Raw genomic sequence first — 17459 nt, 5'->3', positions numbered from 1 at the left:
TTGCAGCCCGCCCCTTTGGTCATTTCCAAATTTCTTGAGTTTTCATCCACCTGACCTTTATTAGAAGTTCATAAAGTATTTCTTTTCTATTGTTACAACAGGATACACAAGTACTTAAGGTAATGATGTTCCAAAACACTTTCTTTTTGAGAGATCTTTGAGTTTTATTCTTCTTCCCCAAACTTTATGAAGTATAGGGTATCCCAAAAGTCTTACTGTGGTTTTAAGCTTTAATAGTTATTAGTTAAGTTATTGTTAGCTAATAGCTATCAAAGTTTAAACTGCAATAAAATCCTTGGACCATCCAATAATTCCATTTGGTCCAGCTGTCACATAGACCTTAAGCCACAAGTGGAGCCAAGCATGGTGGTACACCTATAGTCCCTACTGTCAGGTAGGTTGAGGGTGGTGGATCACCTGAGTTCAGGTAACCTGAAATCAAGTAGAGGTAAAGCCAATCCAGTATCTAAGCTAAGTCCCATACCAATTTGGTGAGCTCTTGAGAGCTCAGCTCCTTAGGCTGCCTAATAAAGGGCTGAATTGGTCCAGGTCACAAAAACAGAGCAGGTTAGCCTGATCCATCTTAGAATCAGGCCTGTGAGTGACTGCTATGTTTCTAGCCTGTGCGAGATAAGGAGACCCAATCTTGGGGGGGAAAAAAGGCCACAAACGCTATCACCAGTTATCATAGCCACAAGAAAAATATTAGAATAAATTTAACATTTTTGAGGCTATTAACAGGCAATGTTTCCTCAGTTTTCAGAATTCCATCATATGAGTTGTCCAAAACCTAAGGAAAGAGATATTTTAGAATTGACATTTATTTTAATGTTCTTGGTTTAAGCACACAGCTCTTCAATCTTTATTACTTGTTTGAAAAAAAAAAACTTCATTGAGAGACTGTGATACAAAGTATTTTAAAATATTCAACAGATGTTGAATCATAAAAAGAGTTAAGATTTTTAACAGATGACATATTAAATCATTCCCATATTTCTTGTCTGTTTTTCTTGAGACAGCTTATAAATCATTGGTTAACAGCAATATTGGTTATTTCCTTATAAATATGAAATATACAATTGTATTTGAAGATTCATATCAATGATATATTGTTTAGTTTAAGAAAATGAGTTTGATATCTATTAGAAACCCCTTATTCTTGAACCTAATCACAACTCTATATTTTATGGAAGTAATCAGTCTTCTGACTGTAATCTGTTATTTTACTTGGTATTGAGAAAACTAGTGCAAAAGATTGGTGGAAATCAATACCTTTCTCTATTCAGCCCTGAAAGTTACATCATGCCCTCTGTGGCTTGCTAGAGTAAAGATTTTTTTCTTTTAATTTAAAATGTGCATCTAAAGGTAAATGCACATTTTACTCATCTAAAGCATATTTCTCACACAGCCTTGAAGGGTGAGAAGTTTCACAAAGACAACGATAGGTAGAGCCTGCACAAGCAATAGTAAACATGCATCTTAGTCTTACCATTTTCATACTGATCTTTAAGTAAATAATGTGACTGCATGTTTCCATGCATTTTTTTTCTTTTTACCTTTCCATCCATTAATCATGTCAAAGAATGATTATTATAAGCTGTTTGCCTAAATGCACTGTGTATGCCTTGTTTAAAAAGCAACCCAATTACTTCAGATTTACTTACAGCCTTGAAGATGGAGTTCCATGAACAACAGGGCACTGGCCCTCTCACAGTTGAACCATTAGACAAGAAGGAAAAGGAATCTGAGAAAGGAAGTAAGCCTGCTGAACTGCCTAAACATGATACCTTAGTCGCCCAGCCAGCACAACCTGAGACTCTAGATAAAACGGACATACATGGCAAAGAAGATGCAAAGGCACCTCTTACCCCATTTGAACAGTCTTTCGGGGAAGAGCTAGAGTACATGCAGCAGAAAAGTGAACCAATCTCTGCAGAAGTTGATGTGGGTTTTCCTACAGAGACTGTACTTCAGAAAGAGCAAAAAGACTTGTCCATTGAAGTACCAAAGGATGAATGGAGTACATATAGTCAATTATCTCCCGGCCCTCTCACACCCATGAAAGAAAACTATGAAGTTCAAGAAATCCCCACATGGGATGGGAAAAAATTAGACTCTCCAAAGCCAACTTCCTTTGGAACTGTGAGCTTTCCTTTACCTTCAGATGCCACTAAAGACAAACTTGTTTCTGAAGCACTTCCCGTGGCACCAGAGACACCGAAGCCAGAAGATAAAAAGCCCAAGGAAGAGTCCAGTGGCCCACAGGTTGCCAAAGAGATTCCAAAGGATGAACAAACCATTATGGAAAAAACCCCAAAAGCAGAGGAAACGACAATTTCAATGGAAATTACACCATCCATGGAAGCTGACAAACCAACTGTAGAAGAAAGTCCTATTAAGAAAATTTCCAATGTTGGGGAAGAAAAAGATGTAATCAAGCAAGAAAGTGAGCAGAAAAAAGAACCGTGTACATTCAATGGACAGAAATCTACTTTGGTTGACAGTGAACTGCATCCAAAACCAGATGAGAAAGATGTTATTCTTGAAAAGAAAACTATGCCAAAAGAAGGTGAACCCCAGAAGACACCAGATGAGGAGATGGGCATCATTAGTGTCTCGACAGAGAAAACATTCCAAAAAGAAGAAAAGGAAGACCAAAAAACTCCCATTGATGATTTAAGACATGACGCATTCCCTGAAGGCCTAGAACAGGTGCTCTCAGGTGCAGCCACAACTTCAAAACTGCTGGACAAAGCTCCTGAAGAATTAGATCTCCTCAGTGAAAAGAGTGCAACCAAGGAACTGTTTCAAGAGGAGGCTGATGACAAAGATACTGAGGCCCACAAGGCAGGGGTTGCAACCTCTCTTGATTACGACCGGCAGCTCGATGAAGACAAATCTGGAATGTCAAAGTACTTTGAAACCTCCACGTTGAAAGAAGAAACCACAAAGAGCATCCAGTCTGGCAGTGATTACTATGAACTGAGCGATACAAAAGAAAGCGCCTATGAATCCTATGATGCAGTTTCACCTATACCTAAAAGTTCTGAAAAGGCGTTTTATCCAGGAAAGGAGCAGCAACCCACTCCCATTCTAGAGGGGGGATACAGTACCCTCGCACAGAGCTATCCAGCTGACCTGCCTGAAGAACCTAGCTCTCCCCAAGAAAGGATGTTCACCATTGATCCAAAAGTTTACGGAGAAAAAAGAGACCTCCACAGTAAAAACAAAGATGATTTGACACTGAGCCGGAGTTTAGGACTTGGTGGTAGATCTGCCATAGAACAAAGAAGCATGTCAATCAATTTACCCATGTCCTGCCTGGATTCCATAGCACTTGGCTTTAACTTTGGCCGTGGACATGATCTCTCTCCACTGGCTTCTGATATTCTAACTAATACTAGTGGAAGCATGGACGAAGGGGACGATTACCTTCCAGCCACAACTCCCGCCATAGAGAAGGCTCCTTGTTTTCCAATAGAAAGCAAAGAGGAAGAAGAACAATTGGAGGAGGAGAAAGTGACCAGAGCAGAAAATATCCAGGTAGAATCACTGTGTGAGTCACCTTTCTTGGCCAAAGATTATTATAAAAATGGCTCTGTGATGGCCCCTGACTTGCCTGAAATGTTGGATCTAGCAGGCACAAGGTCCAGGCTAGCTTCTGTGAGTGCAGATGAGGTGGCAAGAAGGAAATCAGTACCATCAGAGACTCTGCTTGAAGAGAGCAGCACCGGCTTGAGTCCTCTAACTGATGAAAACCATGTTGCCGCAAAAGGAGACAGTCAACTTGAGGATCTAGGTTACTGTGTTTTCAATAAATATACAGTTCCTCTACCATCACCTGTCCAGGACAGTGAGAATTTATCAGGTGAAAGTGGCTCCTTCTATGATGGTTCTGATGACAAGATCCGAAGAGATTTGGCCACAGATCTCTCATTGATTGAAGTGAAATTGGCAGCAGCTGGAAGAGTCAAAGAAGAGTTTAGTAGTGAGGGAGAGGTAGCCCAGCCCATCTCTGGTGATAAGTCAGGTCTTGGTAAGGAGTTTGATCATGAAAAGAAGAGTAATGATAAATTGGATACAGTGCTAGAAAAGAGTGAAGAACACATTGAATCCAAAGAAATGCTGCTTCTGGAAGAAAAAGAACATCCGAAAAAAGTAGCAGAGGGAGTGGATAAAGTTGAAGCATTTGGAACAGGAATGACCTTTGAACAAGTATTTGGAAAAGAGCCCATCAAACCAAAAGATGCTTCTATTTTCATAAGTGAAAAGGCAGAAAAGAGTCTCAGTTCAGTGCCAGAGGTGGCTGAAGCAGAACCATCCCCAAAAGTAGACCATGGATTGGATGCTGCTGCCAAGAAAGTTGAGCAGAGTCAACCTGATGCTAAGATCAGTGACTTCGGGCAGGCTGCTTCAGGACTGGGGGGAGATACTGAGAAAGAAACAGAACCTCATACCCAGGCTGCTCAACAGGGCAAGACCCACATAGCCAAACCCCCTGAGGCAGACACACTTCCCAGTACTGAGCCCAGCCACCTGAAAGAGAGCAGCAAGGTTTCTGAGACAGAAGTCAAAGAAAAAGTGGCCAAGCCTGACCTGGTGCACCAGGAAGCAGTAGATAAAGAGGAATCCTATGAGTCAAGCGGGGAACCTGATCACACTCCTGACAGTCTGACCATGGAGTCCTTGAAACCTGACGAGGGCAAGAAAGAAGTGACCCCAGAAGTAACTGTACTACAGGAAGACATCACAATCAAATTGCCAGCAGAAGAGCCACCAGCAAAAACTGATTTAAAGAGTTATGAAGTACAGACTGAGGGGACCGATGCTCAGATGGAGCAAGTTCAGGAGCCAAAAGAAGAAGTTAAGGAGACTCCAGACATCTCCATCACTCCCTCAGAAGTCATCGAACCATTGCTGCATAGGACTGTATCTGCACCAGAGGAAGCTCAGAGGGAAGAAGAGGAAGAAATAGAAGCCCGGGGAGAATACAATAAACTGCTTTTCCGCTCAGAAACCCTCCAGGTAACAGACTTGAGCGTTCCAGCTGTCAAAGAGGAATTGGTGGAGTTGAGTGCAGCCGAGATGCCTGAGTACAAGGGAGTGATAGAGTCAGTGGTGACCATTGAGGATGACTTCATCACTGTAGTACAAACCACCACAGATGAAGGCGAAACTGGTTCCCACAGTGTGCGTTTTGCTGCCCTAGAACAGCCAGAGTTGGAAAGGAGGTCCTCTCCCCCTGAAGAAGAAGAATCACAAATAGAAGAATCTGCAGAAGCACTTGGAGAACCCAAAGAAGGCTCCCCTGAGGCCCCTGCTTCGCCAGAAAAGGAAGAAGTTGGCTTTTCTGAATACAAGACAGAAACATATGATGATTACAAAGATGAGACAACTATTGATGACTCCATCATGGATGCTGACAGCCTCTGGGTGGATACTCAAGGTGTGCATTATCCTTTTTTTAAATTTCTTGCTACCTAACAAAACTTAATAACCTAATGGACAAAAATAATAAATGTCCAGTGCCCAAAGTAGTTATAAATACCATAACATTTTAAAGTATCCCTATATTTCATTTTTTTAAACCCCAAGGACCTTTGACGTCCCTTACTAATTTCTGATGTTGCTGTTTTTTTGTTACTATAATTTCCTTTGATCCCACAGATGATGATAGAAGCATCATGACAGAGCAGTTAGAGACTGTTCCTAAAGAAGAGAAAGCAGAGAAGGAAGTTCGGAGACCATCTCTCGATAAACATAGAAAAGAAAAACCCTTTAAAACTGGGAGAGGCAGAATTTCCACTCCTGAAAGAAAAATAGCTAAAAAGGAACCTAGCACAGTCTCCAGAGATGAAGTGAGAAGGAAAAAAGGTTCATTTAACAATCCTTATTATTATTTTTTTTTATGTATGCCAAGTACTTCACCGTTACTGTTTTGTGGCCAGTACAATAGTAACTTTAATAATTTATCAGATTTCATTCGGTTTTATTGAACTTGTTCATTTTTTCCTGATTGTGTGCTTTTGTGTTTTCTTATCCATAGCAGTTTATAAGAAGGCTGAACTTGGTAAAAAAACAGAAGTTCAGGCCCACTCTCCCTCCAGGAAAATCATTTTAAAACCTGCTATCAAATATACTAGACCAACTCATCTCTCCTGTGTTAAGCGGAAAACGACAGGTGACTGTGTTCAATTCTGCAATGTGGCTGGCAAACATAGACACCTATCTTTTTTTTTTAATCCCATTGCTTAGCAGTTTCTTCATCTTATTTTTTTCTTCTGAGACCCTACAATGTCATAAATACTATTGCTATGAAGCGTGTTTTATCATTGTTTTGTTTTGTTTTCTCCCAGACAGAAGTCATTATCACATATATGCTTGTCATGCTCAGACATATCAGTGCGTGAGTGTATCCTAGCATTGTGTTTTAGTTTTCTGTTGTACAGATCTTGCTTTCCATTCTGTGTGTTCTGGTGGGGAAATGGTGACAATTTTCACCATGGTATACATCTCCATTTATTTTGATTTTTTTTTCTCTTCATGCCTAAAAAACCATATGTATTTTTCACATTTTCTACATCAGCACTGCCAAATCTGTTACTGATGTTGATGAATTTCATTAAAACCACCAAGAGATTCTGAGGGTTTATTAAATGAAAATGAAAGAGAAAAATTATGGTAAATTTAAGTGGCACTATGTGATCTGCAAAATGCTGTTGCTTTGGAGGGAAAGAAAATAGAAGGAAAATGGGAGTATATTATAATCTCAGCAGATTTTTATTTCTCAACAATCCAAAATTAGGAAGACTTTCCATTCAAGAGCACTGCGTTTTCTGTGCTGACACTTTGATATCAGGATAAAGAGATGTGATGGGCTTACCCAGTGAAATTTACCTGCGTAGTCAGCACGTACAACTCTAAGCTAAAACTGGTTTTCCATGGCTTTCTGAGCCTGTGAAGCCTGTCTATTTTTACTGCCTCCTTATTTGTCTTTATTATGTGAACTACCATAATCTATATCATAAAGTCTGGAAAGGTAGGGGATGAAATATCATACAGCAACAATAGATGGGAACCCTTGCAGCTCTCTGGATCCTAAAGTATAATTTGTGTGTATCGTAGGCGAACTATAGATGTATTATGTTTCTAATTTTGTACTGTGTTTTATCATGTTAACTTTTCTTAGCTGGCAGCCATATAGACTACTATATGAAATAACAGATGTACAGAACAATTAGAAAAGAATTCCTTTTCCTTTCATTCTAAACCACATATGCCCCTCTATAAACCTTTAGAGGGCTTTTCTCTGAAGGTTTATTATAGCTCAAGTAGTGACCTATGAGTCTTAGAATCTGTTTGTGAGATTTCTTTGACATCATCTAAAGGACAAAATATTTCATGAGGTTTTCTTTTTTCCCTATAGGAATTAGTAGCTATGCTTCCTTTCAGGCCATGTGTATCTACGGCATATTTGGGGAATAAGTGCTTATAATTACACATGGACCCCTGATGGTAAAGCTTAGAATTGGGGGTTTTGTCATTTTAAGGGGTATGGTGAATTAAGAACTAAATGGGTCATTAAGAATCATGCATCATTAAATTACCTTTTGAGGTTTTCAGCACCTTCCAATTTGATACATTTCTTCTAGTTAGATAGATGGGTGGCTAAACTGAGTCACCTGGGCCTGGCCTGGGCACTTGTAGCAAACAAACTTCTAACTTGCAGTTTTATCCCACTTCATATACCCTCCTGGCAAGGACTGTATGATTTTATCAGAACTAAGCAGGGAAGTTTGCATAGTGAGTTGTGTGTGTGTGTGTGTGTTCTGTCTAGAGCTGAGAAATAGTCACTGCTCCTAATACTCACATACCTCCAAGTTTTAAAACACCCCCAAGAAGGAAATGAGACACTACCTTTGTCTTGTGTTTGATATTTGTTTTATGTGATCAATTAGGCAGTAATATCTGTCACTTGTCATCTTCTCTGTACATTACAGCACAGGGTTTTAAAAAGAATAGGTAGTAGTGTAGAGTAGTGAGTTAAGTCAGTCTCTTTGGATTGGCATGCCAGAAGGAGGCTAAATTTCTCCCTTTTACCAAAAATCGAATAATTATAAAAATAGGACTGATTTATATTCCCAGTTTTAGGATCATTTTCTTACTGCTAGTGGAAGGACAAAAACCATTAGTTTCCCTAGTAAAACATTATGTATAGTTTAAAAAGAAATATTTAAGATTTAGTGGGGAGAAAGATTATGATTTAACTCTTCCTTAGGCATAAGAGTTTTTATTCTATCCCATATGGTTACACAGTCAACATTTCAAGGGTCAAAGTTGCGTGGCATCAATGGGAAAACATGAAACTAGACTTGGGAAACATTTCTTTTATGAAACAGTAGAAAACTGAAGTCATTGGTGCAAAAGCAAAACTGCCCATTTAAATTTTTTAAAATTTTATTTTTAAAGTTAAGTATATTAGATAATTTGGGAGCAACCAAAATTAGCATTTTTTAAACATTTGGATGGATTCATGATCCACTGATGATGATATGATCCCTCAGCCCAACACCTTCTCCTTATCATGTGTTCTTCTTAGCCACGTCTTTTATTAAATCCTTCTAAGGGGAGCAACCTAAGAAGCTAGAGGCCTTCCCCTGATTCTTTCAATATGTTGTGGATACTAGGGGCACAGTGTTCAGGTGATCTGGCCACTATTTTTTTGATTGTCACTACATAACTGAACACTAACCTAGCCTAAAACAACAGACAGAACGTGGAAACCCCTTTTCAAAGCAAAATTTATCTAAGTCTCAGTGATTTAAGATCTGTGGAACCAAAACATAAAAAGTAGAAAGGTAATTTTTTTGCCCCTTATAAGAGTCTAATCAACAATTCAACATTAGAATCACGAATTATGAAACAATCCTGTTAGCAGATGAGTCAGAGGAATAGAATTTTTTTTTCTTTTTAAATTGGGCTTTCCTATTTTATGGAAGAGGGAAGGGAAATAAAAGAAGTAAGATCCTTGGAAGGGAGGTGGGGGGAATAACAATAAGAAAGTTTGTTTCATCATCTAAACATCTATTCCAATGTCTGTATCACCATCTACTAGTGTGAACGTGTAAGATGCTACTACCATTGTTACTAATATCCCGAAAGTCACAGGGAATAGAGTGTGCAATTTAGTACTTTGTGACCTGAAGGAAATCACCTCATAATTATTGAATTGCACCACTGTGACCCTAGCATTAAATCTGTTTGTTTGATCATCATTGTTATTGTTATTAATGTTAATGTTATTTGAGGGGGAGTCAAGAAATACTTTATTTGAATTTTTATCAAAGTCACAAGGAATTGATTGATTAATTCGTGTGAAGTTGTGGGATCAGGTAAGTTATCAACAGAAAGAATCTGTTGTAAAATTGCATAAGAGAGGATGAAGTTCAAAAACCAGAGACACACAGCACCTGCAAAAAGAAACAGCAGTAACAGATGTGGTCATAACAATGCAGGGAGTGCATGTTTAGAATGCATCCTGCTTTACATCATAAACTTTAAAAATGTTTCTCTCCTTTTCTCTCCTTTCTAAGTTATCCCTACCCTTTATCCCCTTTTCTTTTTGGACATTTTCAAGTCGGGCAAAATGTTTTATGTGTATACATATACGTACAAATATTAGGAATTGAGGGCTGAGGAAGGCTTGGGGTAAGCCAACATTGACAGATTTAATGGGAAATGACAAAGATTTCTGAGGACACAGCAAAACCTTGCAGATCCAGAATAAGAACTGAGGATCTTTAATGAGTCCTCATGGCGTGGATTATCATTTTCAAAAAAAAAAATGTAAGCTATACTTTTTTCTTTGCTACCACCACAATAAAACAAAAAATAAAACAAAACCCTTGGAGTAAATGAGCATCTGCAACACAGTGCGTAAATCTAGGGTTGTGTAGGAATTTAGGGTTCCCAAATATTCATGGAAAAGTCTCAGGATGGAGGCCAGGGACTGGTATGAGAAATTTAAACAAAGCATGTTAAAGAAGTCTGGACCTAGCACTGGAGACCTGTGTTCTAATCCTGTCTTTGCTACTACCTAATGTGACCCTGATTATCTAATGAAAGCCCTTCATTTTAGAGATGAAGAAAGTAAGGATTGGATACATGATTTGCCCAAGTGACCCAGTCAGTATTTAATTCCTTCCATTCCTAACACTCTATGATTCCATATAAGAATAAATTTTGAACTTTCCCTTTATTTAGAATTCACAGAGATCACTTGGGATATATGGTGAAGAAGACACCAGAGAGATATTGGCAGTAACTTACTTAACTTACTTTCAGTTGTACAAACTTATATTTAAAATTTGTATGCTTATACTTAAATTTGATAGTTATAGAAAGCCTTTGGAATAAAAAAAAAAAAGATGGATTTTTGACTCCCAAGACACAGAATGGGAAAACTAGGAGGGATATTAGAAAGGGTTGAGAGAGTAGGGAACCTTAATAAGGAGGAAAATTTGAGCTACATAAAACTGAATCAAAGAATATGAGACTGCTCACCAACTTGTTGTAGTAGTAGTAGTAGTAGTAGTAGTAGTAGTAGTAGTAGTAGTAACAGCAGCAGTAGTAAACACTAGCAGCATCCCAAATTTGTTGTGAGGGTAAAATGAGATCATATTTGCTTTACATGTATCTCAATTTATCCCCCAACAATTCTGGGGCATAAGTGCTATTATTATCCCTATTTTACAGATGAGGAAACTGAGGCAGATAGCAGTTAAGTGTCTTGCCCAGGGTCACACAACTAGTAAGTGTCTGAGGCTGGATTTGAGCTCAGGTCTTCCTAACTCTAGGCCCAGGGTTCTACCCACTGCGCTACTTAGCGGCTCATGTGGGGCTTGGTGATGCATTTATCCACATTCCTATACTTACAAAATATGGTTTGTAAATCCTAACAAACAAAATTTCATTGCGCCCTTCTCTATGGACACAGCCAATTGTACTAGAGGTATTATTTCAATATTCTTATGACTTTTAACCATTTTCCTTATTATTGTTGTTGGTCCAACAGCAGCAGGTGGAGAAAGTAACCAGGCTTCTGGCATATATAAACAAGCAAAGGACAAACACTCAGTAAGTAAAATACTTTCCTCTTTATTCCTGATCTGATTCTCCTTTGTGTATTCCTTGCGAGAGTTTGCATATTTATTTGTAGCATTATGAGGAATTCATGCCTTTCCTTTGAAATGCAATCTTAAACCATTTAAACAATGTTGCATCCTTAAGTTGATAAAATAATTTGATGGCGATTCATCATGCCATTTGTGCCTTACTTCAGAGCATTAGAAAAGATAAGTGCTAAGTAATCTATGTATAAACATCTTTGGCTATGTCTGTTAGTCTGTTTAGCTGTGCATGTTAGAGTGAGGGAGAGGTTTGGAAATGGTGGACCTGACCTATAGAGAAAACTGCTCTAAATCAGATAGGTCCCAAGATAGTGTTTCAAGCACAAAATATCTAGTTTGCCTGTCTCCAGGATCCAATTTAACCGAATGATTTCTCCCTTTCACTTCTGCTATTCAGATATGATCTTAAGCTGAACAAGTATGACTGACAAACTAGCATGAAAGGCGGATATAATCTGGTTACCTGCTATATCCATGTGGCTTGGAATGGGCACCCAGATTTCCCTATTCAATCTTATTAGGAACATTGAAAAAAGATATGCTAAGGCCCTACCTCAAGTGTGCCTATAATGGATAGCCAAGGCCAAGAGCTTTTGTGGGCAGAAGGAAAAGTTGCCTTGTGATTGAAACAACCATGTGACAAATCACTGATTCCTTAGTTATTTCAGAATAGATTCACAAATCATAACCATCTTAACTGCTTTTGGGATATTAAAATCCAATCAATCAGTTGGGATATATTGATTTCTACTTTTTGTTCAGTCCTTAAAGTTATCAGAATTTTTTTTTGAAGCAAGACTCTATACAGAAATTCACAAAAGAGTTGTGACATCAGCCTAGGGGAGCTTCCCGTGTGAAAACTCTCTCCACCCATACAGATCTACAAGGAAATGATTTAGGAGATATCAGTCATTTAAGCAACAAATATTTACGAAATGGCTACTCTCTGCCAGAAACAATGTCAAGGGCTGGGACCAAAAGAGGAAAAAAAGCGAGATAATCCCTGCTTTCAAGGCACTTATATTTTGTCTGATTTCTAGGGACATTCCTGAGATACACAGAATTAAGTGGCTTCCCAAGGTTATGCAGCTAGTGTCAGGCAGGTTTTGAACCCATCTTCCTGATTCCAAGCCTAGAATTTTCTTTTATTCCTTTATGTTCTGGTGGTTGTTGTTGTTTTTAAAAAAAAATTTCCTTTAACACTAATAACATCTTTTTACTTGGGATCTTTTAGTCAAATGACAAAAGATGTCATTTATTTGATTTATTCTCACATTAAAAATCTTCATATAAAAATAAGGTATGGTTGAATGAGATAGAGATTTATTCAGATATAATACTTTACAATGTGGCTAATAATGTCATCTTTATGCTCTGATAAACATTAGACTTTATATGACTACATTTTGTCCCCAAGATAAGTATCTCAGCTCTCCCATCTTCTGATTGAGCTCTAAGGCAGCAACACCAGGTAGAAAGTTAAGCTGAATTCATGTCATGAGAACATCTTGTTACCAATGACATTTGTTTTGAATATCCCATTTTTATCTCTGATTCACCCCATAATTCCCAGCCTTACCCCCACTGATTTCCACTAGATCATTGTTAATGGTTGTGACCCGTAGATCCTTTCTTATTCACATTTTCTAGTTCTATGGCAGAGATAGTCATCCTCTGGCTCTGAAGACAATGTCATTACTGTATTTTTCTAAACCATACTTTTGATTATGTGTGGGAACAGCTGAGTGGGGTGACTTGTGCTGACCCACTTACACTTCCCACACATGCTTCCGTGTACTGTAGGAGGAGAAAAGACAGTGTCCAATCTGTGAGTGCTCATTGGCTCATGGAAGTATCAGCAGAGGGCAAAGCTAGAAATGAGACCTCGGTGCCAATCGTGATTTTGCTGAAGTGTCAAGTCTTAACTAACATTTGTGTGTGTGTGTGTGTGTGGAGAAAAGTATCATTTCTATCACAAATTCTTATATTTCTAATAATCTCCCAAGAGAGATGTCCTATTGGCTATAGGTATCTCCCTGAAATTGTACATCCAATGCATACATATAGACAGAAACTACCAGGGAATCTGGCTCCTTTAATATTAGCCTTGTGGTTTAAATGCAGTTTCTTTTAGTCTGACTGCAATCCTAGAAATTATAGACAGCTCATCAGTGTGCCCTGTACTTGACCAATGTTCCCAATGGACTATAGATGCACTACCTCGAATGCCAGATATAATGACCATCCATACATTTCTATCATATGGCCTCCTATATAGTGTCTTAATATAGTGAATTGGCTCATTGTAAGCATATAATTAGAATATTAGGGATACTATCCTCTGAAGTAATTAACACGTTAGCAAAATTACTCATACTTATGCAATCCTTTAAAACTGTGAAGCACTTTACATACATTAATTATCTCCTTCCATTCTCACAATGATCCTGTAAGACAGGTCATTAGGACCAGTGTAATTATCAATATATGAACAAACTGAAAATTAGGAAGGTGTGATGCAGCATGAAAGGAATACTGGCTCCTAAGTTGGGAAAAGTTAGATTGCAATTCTTTCTCTAATATCTGTTAGCTGTATGACCATGAGCAAGGCATTTCACCATTCTGAGCCTCAGTTTCTTCATCTGTGCAATGGAGATGGTATAATACCTACCTCACAGAGTAGTTGTAAGGGTCAAATTAGTAAGTTATTTAGAAGTACTGCAAAGCACCATATAAATGTCAGCTGCTGCTACCATCATCATCATTATCATCATCATCATCATCACCATTGTTATTACTAACTTCCCTTACAAACCTCATCCCCTCCAGCATCCTCAGAGATTTCAGCATTCATGTTCAGGAATCTTCAAACACCTACCTATATCCATGTCCAATATAAAACATCTGGATACCCTCATGGCCACATCAGAAACCCTGTATCACTTGACAACTTCGCTACTTCTAAATTTTTGTACTTGGAAATAGTACCACCTCTTATCCTCTCTCCCTCACCTTTTCACTGTCTTCTCACACTAACTTACTTTCTTCTTTGCCCCATAGCCAGACACTTAAATCATTTCCTAGCCATCACCCTAAATTTTATTATATCTTTGTCTTTCTTTTGCTCCTATCATGTGAGTTTTCTATCCCAAGTAAATGCTATTGATTTTCTTCTTGATTCTGAGCTGTTAAGCATCACTGGAAACAGGCTCAAAATCAAGCAGATTTTATTCACTATAAATTTATGCTACGTAACTGTGGCTTCACTGTTGTTAGCAACTCATTTATTCTACTATTTATTCATTTCCCTATCCCATTTCCCACAGCAAATGGTTTACGTGGTGTTTTTTTTCTCTCCTCATGCTCTCAGCTCATCCTCCATGCTACTCTCATGCTGTCTGTTTTATTCAGGATATGGAAACAGAATCCTCTTGACTTCCCCTATCTACATACCTCAAAACTTCTCCTTTTCATCACCTTCATTCTCTTCTCTTTCCACGAATATATAGGAGAAAGAAATGGACTTACTTATTTCCAAGGCTGACAATTATGCTTTTAACCACAGTTAGATGATAGAGGACCAGATCTGGAGTCAGGAAGACCTGAATCCAAATGCAGGTTCTGACACTTTCTAGCTGTGTGATCCTAAGCAAGTCAATTCACCTCTGTCTGTTTCCTCATCTGTAAAATGGGGATAATAACAGCACCTACCTCCCAGGTTTGTCGTGACGATCAAATGAATTAACATTTGTGAAGTACTAAGCTTAGTATCTGGCACATAGCCTCCTTCCTTCCCCCACCTTTCCTCCAGGACACTGCTCTGTCATTTCCCCTCTCTCATATATCATCATTATCTCTCTTTCCATTTGGCACTTTCTTATTGGCTTACAAACATGCCTAGGTTTTTCCAAATCTAATATTAGCTTTAAACCCTTCTGCCTCACCAAGCTACTGCCCCACCTCTTTCTTCCCTTTCACCACCAAACTTTACTTCTGAGTATGCCCTCCAGTAAGGCACAGGTATCTGATACTGTTATTGGTTTTTGCATGAGCATTATGACATTTTGGTGTTTGCATCCATAGTGTTGTTGCCTAGCCTAAGCAAGATGCAAGGAAAATCCATTGTCTTCACTTGAACACAAACCGTGTTATCCTCAATTCTATAGCACCATCCATGCCTATTACCAGACATGGAAATAAATGTCCTGGAATCAGATTTCTTTCCTGTTATATTTGCTTTTTATATTTTTATGTGATGGATTTTATATGCTTCATTTTATGCCTTTTCTTGTTGTCCAAGACTAGAATTCTGCTTTGCCAAAGATTCCTGACTCCAACAGTCAGGACAAAATCATTGTTTCCTCTGAGAGGCAGGTCAGATTGTTCTGATACCATTAAAACAGCTCCCTTTCACAATTTTCAATTTTTGTATGACCTTCCTCAGTAGGCTCACCTTGCCTTATTCAGAATCTGATATGTAATCTAAGTCAAGCTTATAGGACATGAAATCAGGAAATATAGGAAAACAAGGTTCCCAAAATTGCAAAACAGTCAGAAACATGAACAGACTTTAATTTAAAAGAAAACACATTCCAAATTTCTATTTTCATTATAAAACTAGCCAAGAACCAAAGTATATAAATTTTTTTCCTGAAAATTCTTTCCAGCCTCAATTTCTCAAAATGATGTCATATATGCAAGAATAAACTGCTTACTTCTTTCCCCAATGATTTTTTTCTGATTTACTTAAATCTTCATAAGTGAATATACTTCAGAAAACTTGTTATTTGAACTTTTAATTGCATTTTCCATGTTTAGAATTTTTGCCCTAAATAATATACTTTTTTTCAAATCCCTTGGAAAAACACTGATGTTCAAAGCTAAGAAGTAGAGATATTTGGATGGATCTGAAAACACAATACTTACCTTGTTATAAAGGGGGTAGGGAGGAGAGGAAGGAAAACTTTGTTTCAGTATGACATAGGCAATGAAAAAATGCAAACCTAATACATGTGCTAGTCTAATTGCTAGAAAATTATATGCAATATACAAAAACAACTGAGTTGTATCAAAGTTGGTCAGTCATAGTAAAAGTTCACTATTTTTGAAAACAAAAAAGTTTCATGAAATTATCAGATCAATAATTAACCTTTCTATTATGACATCTACTGCCTTGAGAAAGTGGGGGCAGGGGGAGGAGCAGAAACTTCCCTTAATTCTGATGGCTGCACCAAAAATTGTCCTCCATACCTACGATGTATCCCTCAAGTGCCAACTTCTATAAGAAGCCCAGTCTAATCTACCCTAATTGATGCTGGGGCCATCAATCTCTGGTGCCAGAGATTACCTTGTATTTTCTTTAATTACCTGTGTACATTTTAACCAACTGCCCTCCAATGCAGTATGAGCTCCCTGAGAGAATCAATCATTTTGTTTTGATCTTTGTATATCCAAAGTCTAATACAATGCTTTCTTTAAAGTAGACACAATAAGTGATTAAGGAATAAATGAATGGTAAGATCCCTTCAATGGTACATCTGATTTCGATTTTTCTTTTTGACTAGGATGGTGTAAGCAAGAGCCCTGAAAAGCGCTCTTCTCTGCCCAGGCCTTCCTCTATCCTTCCTACTCGAAGAGGTGTATCAGGAGACAGAGACGAGAATTCCTTCTCCCTCAACACTTCTATGTCTGCTTCAGTACGACGAACTACTAGTATGTATGCTTATATCTGTTTTTCTCTTATTTTAATGGGAATGTCTCTGGTGGATATATAATAAACTTATTACTTACTCTTTCAAAATTGTTTACGAAGAACCTTAATTAGAACTGGATACTCTTTAACAAGATTTCTTTTTTGTTTGTTTGTTTTTGGCTAGGCAATGGAGTTAAGTGAGTTGCCCAGGGTCACACAGCTAGTAAATGTTATGTGTCTGAGGTCGGATTTGAGCTGAGGTCCTCCTGAATCCAGGGCTGGAGCTCTAAGCACTGCGCCACCTAGCTGCCCCCTTTAACAAGATTTCTAAGCAGGGTGTAATAGATTTACTTTGTGACTATGGGCAGTCCCCCTAACTATTCTGAAAGTTATATTTCTCATTCATAAAATGAAACTCCCCATCTTCTTAGCCCTGAGCAAAGGGCAATAATATATTTGGGACTCTTTAGAGTAGAGAATATCTGTTCATATCATAAAAGGAAGAGGTAATATAATTTAGCTGCCACTGATATTTCTACAATGGTACAGTGGCATATTTTCCTTTAAAATATCACTAA

The 17459-nt window shown here is 38.1% G+C and overlaps 1 protein-coding gene across 17 annotated transcripts in view; it reads left to right on the top strand.

Annotated features, from left to right (window-relative positions):
- The window catches only part of MAP2 (microtubule associated protein 2), a 372733-nt gene that overhangs the window by 321859 nt on the left and 33415 nt on the right, over positions 1-17459 (top strand). For 8 of the 17 annotated variants that reach the window (XM_021008691.2, XM_078147423.1, XM_078147429.1 and 5 more), the window contains 5 exons: positions 1655-5446; positions 5668-5874; positions 6047-6181; positions 11075-11136; positions 16754-16901. In XM_021008691.2, coding sequence (XP_020864350.1) covers positions 1655-5446; positions 5668-5874; positions 6047-6181; positions 11075-11136; positions 16754-16901 — 4344 coding nt within the window. The remainder of the gene's footprint in view (positions 1-1654; positions 5447-5667; positions 5875-6046; positions 6182-11074; positions 11137-16753; positions 16902-17459) is intronic. The other 9 variants (XM_021008702.2, XM_021008704.2, XM_078147426.1 and 6 more) reach the window with 5 other exon arrangements.

This window comes from Phascolarctos cinereus, unplaced genomic scaffold, assembly GCF_003287225.1.
Source record: "Phascolarctos cinereus isolate Bilbo 61053 unplaced genomic scaffold, phaCin_HiC Scaffold_7;HRSCAF=346, whole genome shotgun sequence".
In the NCBI taxonomy this organism is placed as follows: Eukaryota; Metazoa; Chordata; class Mammalia; order Diprotodontia; family Phascolarctidae; genus Phascolarctos; species Phascolarctos cinereus.
This window is presented reverse-complemented; position numbering and strand designations above follow the sequence as displayed.